Here is a 10,823-nt window from a genome sequence, read left to right on the forward strand (position 1 = left end):
CCCATTTTATCTGAATTTTCTTGTGCAGCATTACAAATATGGAAATATGTTTAAAAGAATTGCATGTTTTATCAGATTGCTTGCTGTCTTGAGGAGAGAGGAAGAAAGGGAGAAAAAATTGGAACCTAGTTGAAGACTATCTTTGCATGTATTTGGAAAAATTAGATATAGTCAGAAGTAATACCTTAAAGAAGGCAATTAAAGCAATTAGTTTAATTTAATTAACAAAGCCATTTTAATTAGTTAATAAAACATTAATCTCATTTTAGGATTGGGGGTTGGAGGGAGGAAGAGATCTTAATGGCATTTAGTAACAAGCTATTTCTCTGGGTTGGAACAGTTTAACCACACACAAGGCAGGGAGGGAAGATGGAGAAAAATGAGCACAGAAATGACAAACATTGAGAAGGAAAGGAATTGAGAATTAAATGAATAGCAAGTCAATGTATTATGCAAATAACCTCTTCTCCTTTGGATCCCAAGCAGATTCCCAAAGGAGACAGGGAGGTTTAGGGGGAAATGTTGCCCCATTTTACAAATGAAAATAATTAAAGGTCACTAATGATTCAGCCAGCTGATGCTGAACCCTGGGGAACTGGCCCAGCCCTCTTGTCACATGTTGGGGGGAGGGAGTGGATTATCTGATGTCACAGCCGGTGGGAAACTTGGTCACCTTCTCATACGACTAGGCTGTGAACCTAAGGCGGTGTAGAGGAAGCAGAGACAAAAAAAAGGGGGAAAGAGAAGTAGGCCAGGTAAGAAGGGGGAAGAAAAAGTAAACTCTAGATTTGGGGTTAAAGTATATCAGAAGTACCGATCATGCCAGAGGGAAAGCTACACTTCTTTGTGAGATTTTGAGAAATATTTAAACTTTTCATAAGTCAAGTAATGGCTCCCTCATGATCTACTAGAGAATAAAAGTTGTATTAAGATTTCTCAGCTCAAGAAATCATATTCTGAGAGAATCTAGAACCCCTGTTTCCATATGTTCTATCTTAGTCTCTCTCTCTCTCTCCCTCTCCCTCTCTTCCTCTTCCTCTCCATCTCCCTCTCTCCCTTTCTCTCTCTCTCTCTCTCTCTCTCTCTCTCTCTCTCTCTCTCTCTCTGTCTTTTTTCCTCCCCTCTGTCTCTGTCTCTCTGTTCCCCTCTGTCTCTGTCTCTCTGATTCTGTGTGTGTGTATTTGGGGGTCTATTTTTCTGTTTCTAAAATTCAAAGGCAGCACAGGAAACAAGCATTTTAAGTCTAAAATGATACTGAAAAACTTCAACATCTGTGTATCTTTAACTCAGTCATTTTCTCTTTGTCTCCTGGTGTCTGCTTTTATATCTCCCTATGTTTGACCTCTGATCTTATCCAGAGTTCTCTCTCTCTCTCTCCCCAGTCTGGCTGTCGGAACCAGGATCAATGACTCTTCAACACTGGATACAATTGGCCCTGAAAGACACATAAGGGAAGAAGTAACAGCTAAGGTTGCTCCTATGATTTCCTGTCCCTGTTAGTTACTCAGTCCTGGACCCAACCCTCTGACCACATCCTCCTCACCTCAAGCATATATTTCTCTGACATACACACTACCCACCTGGACTTGGGCTTAGAAGTTCTCTATCATGAACCTCTCACTAAATTCCATCAGTCCTGTTGTACTCTAAGAACTAATGTATTGTACTTTGATTCCAGCATTAGAGAACATAACATCTGCCTCCTCCCCTCCACAGGTGACCAGGGGCTTCTAATTGCCATGTTCTCTGGCAAATGGTGGCCAGGGACCAGGGACACCCTGGGGGTGGGGACCCAGGGCCCATCCCGGGGAGCCCATCTCTACATCTTATATGACTTCTCCTACATGGGAGCAGACGGCCAGCGAGTGTCTCTGGCTGAAGGTGACCGGTTTCTCCTGCTTCGGAAGACCAACTCAGACTGGTGGTTGGTGAGGCCTCTGGGAGCACCTCGAACCACCAGACCCCTTTTTGTCCCTGCTGCATATGTGGCTGAGGAGACTGCACTTATTCGGAGGGCCTCTGAATCTTCTACTAGCCAATTCCCCTGTACCCTTAGTAAGTGAAACCTTTGTCTTCTCCCCCACTCTTCAATGATCCCCACTCTTGATCCATCTTGTCAGCTCCCCTGTTTCTTACCATACCCTAATTATTAATGAGTAATTCTTACTTCAACTGGCTTTTCAGGAGTTTTTAGCAAATGATCCCCATATGTCTAATAATCTATAATCATAATCTCTAACAGCTTCAAGTTTTTTCCAGGCATCTGGGGCATTTCAAATCCTATTTCAAGTCTACCTATCCTCATTTCACTTCCCCACCATGTTCCCTCTCTATCTTCCATCTTTCCATTACCCATCTCCCACGAAGACTCCCAGAAAAATGAGACCACCTGAAATTTGGGAGATTAAGCATCTGTTTCCCCTGTCCCATTCTCTCACCAGAACCAAGTCGTTTTCACTCGTCCTTGGGAGAATTGTCCATGCCTCAGTCATTCCAGCATAAACCCCCAAGCCTGTCCTGGCAGCCTCCTCTTCCAGCAAGAATACAAAGGAGTCTTAGTGCCACTGGACTGAGTCCTGGCCCACCACAATCCCCCTCGGGCAGCCTGGCGGGGCAGTCGGGCTCTCAAGAAGACCTGAGATCTAGGAACGGAGCTAACCCAGTGAGAAATTTCCCCCTTTCCCCACAGTCCTTGGCCCAGAAAGCTCCTTGCCTTCTCTGTGCAGTTCTGAAAAGAACAACTGGGGATTCCCTTGCTACAATCCACTCACCCCGAAGCCTCAGGCCACTGGAATTCTCTGACCTCCTATTACAGTCTCGGACTCTCGGGATGGAGAATGTCCCCTCTCTAGATCCCGAAGTTAGGGGCCTCTGTTTAAGCCTCTTCTACAAAGAGAGCAGGAGGCGTGTGGGGGTGGAGCCCTAAACTCCTCCCCGCCCCACCCCACCCCCCAAGCAGGCGGCATGTTCCCCTTTCCTTTAGCCTTGGGGTTAGGGTTGTGTGTTGGGGGGGAAGTTGGCAACAGGAAGCCAGTAGGAGTAAAGTTAAGGGGAGGGGAGCAAAAGGACTAGAACGGCTGAGGGCAAGTCTCCCCGCACCTGGGGCACCCCAAGCAGAAGCTGGTGGTAAGAATGGAGGGATCTGGGGATTGGAAGTGGGAAATGATCTCCCTAGCCCGGGGCAAGGAGGAAAGGGCTATCGGGCGGTGGAGAAGAAGCAAAGTTAAGGAGTTTGGATTAGCATCCTATGACCGCCTCTCCTCCTGCTTCTCCCCCTCCCCCTTTCCCAGAAGTCGGGACCCTGGTCCCCCATGTCCGAGCCCCCTCTGTACTGTAACCTGGTGGACCTGCGCCGCTGCTCCCAGACACCACCCCCAGGCCCCACTCGGCCCCCACTACAACGACTGGATTGCTGGGAACAGCATCTGGACTTCGACTCTGGTCGCTGTTTCTACGTTCACTCACTGACTGGACAGGCGTCCTGGAAGCCTCCGCGAAGAGCTCGGGAAAAGGTGAGACCTTTCATCTGAGAAAATGAAAGGCCTTCCTCTTTGGAGTTTACAACTACCCTTTCTCTCGCTCCGGACACCTCACTCATCTCCGCCCCTCCCCCTTCCAGAGGTGAAATTTTCCCTCGAAGGGATTTCCTCATCCTTCCAAATTGCGGGATGGAGGGTCTGTGGGAGACCTTTTAAATAAAGGGATTCTAAAGATTTATTATCTCATTGTCCCCTTTAACTACCTGGGGAAACCTGTGGGCCTCTTTCTCAGAATCACGTTTTCGAATGCATAAAAGGGAAGCAAATTATATTATAAACCATACAACAAAAAAGGTATCAAAATTAGAAAAAAAAATAACACCACAAGTTCCTGGGGCACAGACAGGTTAAGAACCTCTCTTTAAAGTGAAGAAATTGGGAAGGTTGTTTTGCAAAGTCATTTAGTTTCGGTTGTTCCCCTTCCCTTCAGACTCCTGACTCCATGGAAGGGACCCCGCTCCTGGGGAGAGATGCCCAAGCCCAGGCTGAGGAGAAGAGTGCTGGAGCCCGGGATCAGGTGTCAGAGACCCAAGAGACGCTCCCCACGCAAGTGAGATATCTTTGGCTCTCTCATCTGCACCAGTGAAGATGCTTAGTCCTCCCTTTGCTCAGGGAGCCCGCCCCACCCATCAAACTCCCCACTCCCCCCAAAACAAATACTGCATCTCGGTTGACCTAGGTTGATCTCTCCTTCGCGGTTTCCTTTGTTCCCCGCCCACCCCTGCTTCTCAGAGGCACTCTCTCCTTCCCTCTTCCGCCGGACTCCGGAGTTGAGTTGGGACTTCTCCACAGCCCACGTTTCCCATTTCTTCTCCCTGTCCTTACTCGGTTTCACCCTCTCCCCCTTCCAGATCTCCATTTCGGACAACTCCAGAGGCACCCTGTCCCCGAGACCCCAGCCTCAGCTCCTGGATGATCCTCACGTGAGTCTTGGGGTCTCCAGGATCCTATCCAATTATTTCTCTAAAAATCCCTCTTCATCTCCACTTCCATAGCTTTCAGCAAAACACTTTGTCGGCGTTTTGTTCTTCCTTGAATATTCGAATATTCATTGGGTACTTTGTTTCGCCTCCCTCCCAACTTCGGGCCATACTTCTCAGTTTACTTGTCTTACCCTGCAACTCGCTCTCCCTCCTAGAAAATAAGCCCGGACTGTGCTATCTACTGGTCCCCATATTCCCCCCCCCTCACTTCGCGTCCCTTACACCCCTTCCCTCACGTCTTCCAAGCATAATATTGCTTGCTTGAATTCAGAGCAACCCTCCCCTTCTCCTAAAATATCCATCCAGCTTTCTGGAGACGGTTCCTGGGCTTCTGGAATGTGTGAGCAAATAAACTGAATCTCCTCTGGGATAATTCCTGAGCCCCCGGAACACACCTCTATGGGGTCTAACGATGGCTTTTCCCTATCTTCCCTCACACAGGAGGTGGAGAAATCCGGCATGCTCAACAAGACAAAGATTGCTGAGGGGGGACGCAAGCTCAGGTGAGCATTGAGGAGCTGGACATGGGGGATGGGAGTTGAAAGATGAGAGCAGCCATGAGACCTTGTTTTGGGTCCCAGATCTCCTTGGCAATCTGGGGAAATCTCTGTATCCTTCTCACAATCATGTTTTTAAATACTTAAAATAAAATACATAGGATTATGAAAGAAACTGAATGTTAGTGAAAATATAAATAGGATATTTTTCCATTCAAGTTCATGGACTTTTAAAATCTAGCCATAAGAATAGCCTGATCTAGGAGATAGGGTGTTGATTGGGAGAGTTGTTTCCTTAGGGTGTGATGATCTTTCAAATGCTCCCTACAGGAAGAACTGGGGTTCGTCCTGGGTGGTATTAGCAGGAAATAGCTTGGTGTTCTACAAAGTTCCTCCGGCTTCGATTCCTACTGGATGGGTGAGAGTCCTGTGTGCTGGGGAAAGGGTTGTTGAAGTAGAGGGTCTACACAGTGAGGAAGGGAGGAGAGGGATGGCAAGTGGGAAATACATTTTTCCTCCCTATTTGCCCACTGGATTGGAGAACTGAGAGGCAACGGTAGTGAAAATAGGAAGGAGATCAATGAATAACTATAAAGTGAGTTGGGAGGATCTTGCCATCATTCCACTTTTCTCATGCTCTTAGGTGGTGGGAGGTTGATACCCCAATGAGTTAGGCGCCCTAAAAGGGAGCAATAATGACCTTAATTTTCTCTTCTGATCCCACCTTCTCACAGGGTCCAGCTGGCAGTCGACCAGAGAGCAGTGTGGACTTAAGAGGGGCAGCTCTGGCCCATGGTAAACATCTGTCCAGCCGCCCCAATGTCCTGCATGTGAGTGATACTCCATCCCATCCCTTCCTGATCTTCCGCCTGTTATCTCTTTTCCCAGTATCTTTCCATTTCCAGAATCTAGGCCCCATATCTTTCCTAAATATCTGCCTTGTCCCGAGTCACATTTTCCCACCACTAAACCTTTCCCCTGGACCTGACCCTCAGGTGCGTACTGTCCCTGGACATGAGTTCCTGCTGCAGTCTGATGATGAGACAGAGTTCCGAGCCTGGCATCGGGCACTTCGGGATGTCATCAACCGCCTGGTCAGGGGGCCAAGAGCCCGGGGAGTAGTCAGGGAGGGAAATCCAGGGATAAGGTTGGGCAGAGAAGTTTGGTCTAAGAAGATTCGACAATTGGGTGTTTGGAGGGAGGTGTGAGACTAACTTTGGAGCCAAGGGTCAAATGTGAATATGCAGATTCCAAAAGCCAGGAATCTCTGCCCCAGGGTTGCAGACTAAGGAAAACAGTCTCTCCCTAGCTTTTCACTCCCTCTCCCTAATAATTCCTGTACGCCCTCTTCACCCCAATACCAAGCTCTGGTCTGATTCCAGGAGCGTGAGAACCCTCTGGAACTGCGACTGTCTGGGTCTGGGCCAGCTGAGCTTGGGGAGTTGAGCCAGGGCGAAGAAGATGAGGAACCAGAGCCGAAGCCTCTGCTAGGATATCGAGGAGGAAGCCACAGGATCTCTTGTAAGAAACTGAATTTAGCGGGACAGCCTGAGCCAGGAGGCAGAGCAAGACCCAGAAATCAGGGAACAAGTTGGGCCAGAATCACTGTGACCAACACTCAACTAGAGGAGGAGTACCAGGATGCTCACTAAGGTCTGAGGGCTTTCTCAGCAGCCCTTCCCAGCTTCCTATCCCAACCCTACATTTACTTTCTCAGGTCGAGGCCCTGAAGAGCCAAATCGTGTGAGGAACAAGCTGAAAAGACTGATAGCAAAGAGACCTCCCTTGCAGAGCCTACAGGAGCGTGGACTGCTCCGAGGTGGGAAGAAAGGGATAGTAGAGCTGAGTTTCATTGGGTCAAGTCTTCTCCAAGGTCTAGGTAGTTTGGAGAGGGATGCTCACTACAAATTGGGGGAGGGGTGTAAGGAGGAGAGGGGATTTATGTTTAGGATAAACTGCCCAGGTTTAATAAGAATCTTAATAAAGATGATAATAAATAATTATTAATCTTAATAAAAATCTCTTCTTTTTCTTCTGTACCTCCCAGACCAGGTATTTGGCTGCCACTTGGAATCTCTGTGCAAGAGAGAAGGGAGTACTGTGCCAAATTTTTTCAGGCTCTGCATAGATACTGTGGACAAGAGAGGTGACTTTCCCATAGAGTACTAGTTTCTCACTCCCTACTCCATCCATCCCACACACAAACTTCCTTTAACTCCTAACTCTTTCCAAAATCCTTTCTGTGGCCTTTGTTTTGGACTGTCTAAACTTTCCAGCCTTCCTCCCCCCATCCCATGCCTCTGTACATCTTCTAGAAACATTTTCTGGATTCCTTTTTACCCTTTTCCTAATTCCCTCAGATCTTCAGTTCATTCAGCAAATACATATAAAACTTCTGCTAAATTAAGGAGATTGGGCTAGTGTTGAATTCACACATCCTGCTCAAAATATGCATACAATCTTATTGAAGTTGGAAAGGATCATAAATACCTATGAGATAAATAGTTTTGTTAGGGCCAAGAAAGAGAACTCTGAAGAGGGACAGATCACTTTCACTTAGGTGATGAAAAGGGAAAGTCAAGTAACACTTTCTGATGGAAAGTGGCCTTTGGGTCAAGTCTTAAAGGAAGAAAGCAAGTTCAAATGGTGGCATCTATTCAAATTATGATCTAAGACCCAAGACAGAAGACAGAACAAAATTAAGTGGCCAGTATTTTAATTTGACTGGAACTTGGAACAGTGAAGGGGGTAACAAAGAATTGGAAAAGGAGGCAGGAGGCAGACTTGAGAAGAATTTAAATGCTAGGACCAGAAATTTGTACCTTCAGGGTGTAGGCACTGGGAATCTCTGAAGGTTTTTGAAAATTGGCATCCTATGATTAGACTAGTAGATGACTATTTAAAGATTGGGTTGGAGAAAGGGTAAACCTGTTCCTAGGTTCATTCCTTTGCCTTGTCTTATTTCATCTTTAGGTCTGGATGTTGATGGTATTTACAGAGTCAGTGGTAATTTGGCTATAATCCAGAAACTTCGGTTCCTGGTGGACAGAGGTAGGAGGAACAGATGTTGGTATGTGGGCAATTGGGTAAGGATAGAAGAATCCAGTTGGAAAGTTTGAGGGATGGAGAAATATCCCAACTGTCATTAGAAGGATTGTTTAAGACCATAATACTGGCGCTGATCCCTCTCTTCCCCTGTGTCTGGCAGAACGAGCAGTCACGTCTGATGGAAGATACTTGTTCCCTGAACAGCCAGGACAAGGTACTTACACGGAGCTTCCACTCCCCCAGTTTTTCCTTATCTTTTGAATGTTCCATGTCTTCCGAATTTCAGCCCCCTCTTAGAAAGCCATCTAACCTCAATGGATTGTCCCCAGCCTCTCAATTCCCTTTACTAAGTTCCAGGATAGCCTCTGCTTGTGTCCTCCTCATAATTCCTAATAATCTCCTCATCCTTTTTGTGTTTCCCTAACCCCCCTTGTGCCCTTTTTTGCCCTCCACATCCTTCCCCCCACAGAAGGCCGCCTGGATCTGGACAGTGCAGAGTGGGATGACATCCATGTCGTGACTGGAGCCTTGAAGCTTTTTCTTCGGGAGCTTCCTCAACCCCTGGTCCCTCCATCACTGCTGCCACCCCTTCGAGAAGCCCTTGGTAGGGGGTGGGAATTTAGAAGGACTTTTGATATGAGGGTAAATGGGAGGTAAGAAATAGGAAACCTCAGCTCCTGGGGAGAAGAAGGAGATATGTCCTTTAGTGTGGGGAAGAAATGCCAACAGCAGAAGGCTTAATGAAGTCATTCCCTAAGTCTACTCCTATCCTATACAGGTTCTAGCATCTTCCCCATACCTACTTCTACTAACCCCATCTCTTTAGCACTTCCTGAATCATCGCAGCGTTTGTCCCGGGTACAGGAGCTCATAGGCTCAATGCCAAAGCCCAATCAAGACACACTTCGGTGCCTCCTGGAACATCTATGCAGGTAATGATAGAGGAACACCTGTGAAGAAGGGGTGGGGATGGGGGAAATTCCTTGCAAATAGAGAAGTCCAGGTAGAAACTGAGCTAAAGTAAAGACATCTGCACAAGTGGAACTGAGGGAGCTTTTGTGTTAGTGGAAAAGGGAAAAATGGCAAGTAGAGCTATATTTAAGGTCTGATTAGTAGGGAAGAGAAGGGAATAAGTATTTATAATACTTAATTAATAATTATAAGTAATATTAGTAATATTATATTATTATATTATATTATAATATTATATTATATAATAATTAGTAATAAGTAATAATAATAAGTAATAAGTAATAAAATTATAATAATAAGTATCACACCTACTGTGTGCTAAGTGTTTTATAATTTATCTCATTTATTTCATTAGGAAGGGTCATTAAAAGTCAAGGACAAGAGGAAAATGGGGCAAGACAGGAAAGTCAGGGCTAGAGACATAAGGAAAATTCACAGTTTCCCTTTTTCTTCCTTCCTTTCTTCTTTCCTTTTACACTCCCACTCTAAAGTGACTTGTATTCATGTAATGTGTATAGTGATACAAATCATCCTCTGTCTTTGATCCCCAGGGTGATAGCACATGCGGACAAGAACCGAATGACTCCACACAACTTGGGTATTGTGTTTGGACCAACACTGCTACGACCAGAGCAAGAGACCTCTGACCCAGCTGCCCACGTCTTCTATCCTGGACAGCTGGTTCAGCTGCTGCTGAATGACTTCACCAGTCTCTTCCCTAATCCATGAATCCTGGACTCTACCCTATCCAAGGTTGTTGAACTGATCTCAATTCTGAAAATGAAGGGCAGGAGGGATAGGACTTCTGCTTGTTAAACATAACATTTGAGGAGGACTTCCATCTGTCATTTTTGTAAAACCTTCATTTGTTAGACACACTTTAGGGAGAATATCTGTTTCAATGGGTGATTTCCATTTTAAAGATTTCCCTATGAAGGGAACCTGTGTTTTTTGGTTTTTTTTAAGTGGGAGAGAAGGTTTTTTGTTGAGGGAGTCTGGGACATTAACTTCTTTTAAATTCTGTACCACCTAATTTTACTTTCATGTATTGGGAAGGATTATCAGGGTCATTTTCAATAAGGAAGGACTCAGCTCCCACATAACACCCTGGAGGTAAGCTGAACCCAAAGAAAGGGGATAAGATTTCCCTCTTAACTCTGGATTCATTGTGTCCCCAATCAAGGACTGGAACTCTGCAAATCTTTTAAACAAAGCTTAGATATGGCGCCTACTTACAATCTCTCCCAAAGGTGGGTAGGAGAGTCTCTTCCACAAAAGGTACTTAGTCTACAAAATAGGTATAGGATACCTAAATAAAGCTGTTTCCTTTCCTAAGTAGCTACTAAAGCTGCTGTTACATTTTAAATTCAAAAGAATTATCCATGTATTAACAAATATTTGAAAATAAAATAATAATATATTGCAGCTATTATAGAATTCTCACAAGATAAAGGCATTTTATGGGATTGCTGCTGCTAAACAAATATTTTACATTCAACTTTGATTGATACTGTCCAAGCAACTGAAAAGATTCAGATCTTTTGGCCCAACCAGGAATAGCTCTTTATTCCTAGGTTCAAGATGAATCCTGTGATCATCTTTTTTCCTGGAGAAGCAGTATAGTTGATGGAAGCACCTTGAGTTGGGCAGCCATCATTGACTCAAAAACTTAGAAACTTCCAAAATTGTCAGAGACCAAGATTGGAAAGGATCCATCTGAGGGTCTGTGGTTGTGGGTAGCAGATCTGTGCTTAGGAAAGAAAGACAAAATGGTAGAGACAACT

At 45.5% G+C, this 10,823-nt stretch overlaps 1 protein-coding gene across 2 annotated transcripts; it reads left to right on the forward strand.

The window, feature by feature from the left end:
- The first annotated feature begins 1,476 nt into the window (after positions 1-1,476).
- Positions 1,477-9,980, forward strand: ARHGAP9 (Rho GTPase activating protein 9). Of its 2 annotated transcripts, XM_052001316.1 has the most exons (17): positions 1,477-2,055; positions 2,442-2,662; positions 3,291-3,512; positions 3,970-4,089; positions 4,391-4,462; positions 4,964-5,025; positions 5,350-5,437; positions 5,754-5,849; positions 6,015-6,113; positions 6,402-6,540; positions 6,737-6,838; positions 7,067-7,165; positions 7,993-8,070; positions 8,228-8,281; positions 8,537-8,671; positions 8,894-8,999; positions 9,591-9,980. In XM_052001316.1, the coding sequence occupies exons 1-17, from the start codon at positions 1,740-1,742 to the stop codon at positions 9,766-9,768; spliced, it is 2,187 nt and encodes a 728-aa protein (XP_051857276.1). In that variant the 5' UTR covers positions 1,477-1,739; the 3' UTR covers positions 9,769-9,980. The 2 variants fall into 2 exon arrangements, with proteins under 2 accessions (XP_051857276.1, XP_051857277.1); XM_052001317.1 differs by lacking the exons at positions 1,477-2,055; positions 2,442-2,662 and adding an exon at positions 2,946-3,126.
- Positions 9,981-10,823: the final 843 nt, after the last annotated feature.

The sequence above is a fragment of the Antechinus flavipes genome, chromosome 5 (genome assembly GCF_016432865.1).
Source record: "Antechinus flavipes isolate AdamAnt ecotype Samford, QLD, Australia chromosome 5, AdamAnt_v2, whole genome shotgun sequence".
Lineage (NCBI taxonomy): Eukaryota > Metazoa > Chordata > Mammalia > Dasyuromorphia > Dasyuridae > Antechinus > Antechinus flavipes.

What these genes read in the sequence shown, in the direction of transcription:
- ARHGAP9 (XM_052001316.1), top strand. Translation starts at nt 1,740, where the DNA reads ATGTTCTCTGGCAAATGGTGGCCAGGGACCAGGGACACCCTGGGGGTG. An exon ending in CTTCGATTCCTACTGGATGG is followed by an intron (nt 5,438 to 5,753) that starts GTGAGAGTCCTG and finishes ACCTTCTCACAG; the next exon opens with GGTCCAGCTGGCAGTCGACC. An exon ending in ACCCCTTCGAGAAGCCCTTG is followed by an intron (nt 8,672 to 8,893) that starts GTAGGGGGTGGG and finishes CCATCTCTTTAG; the next exon opens with CACTTCCTGAATCATCGCAG.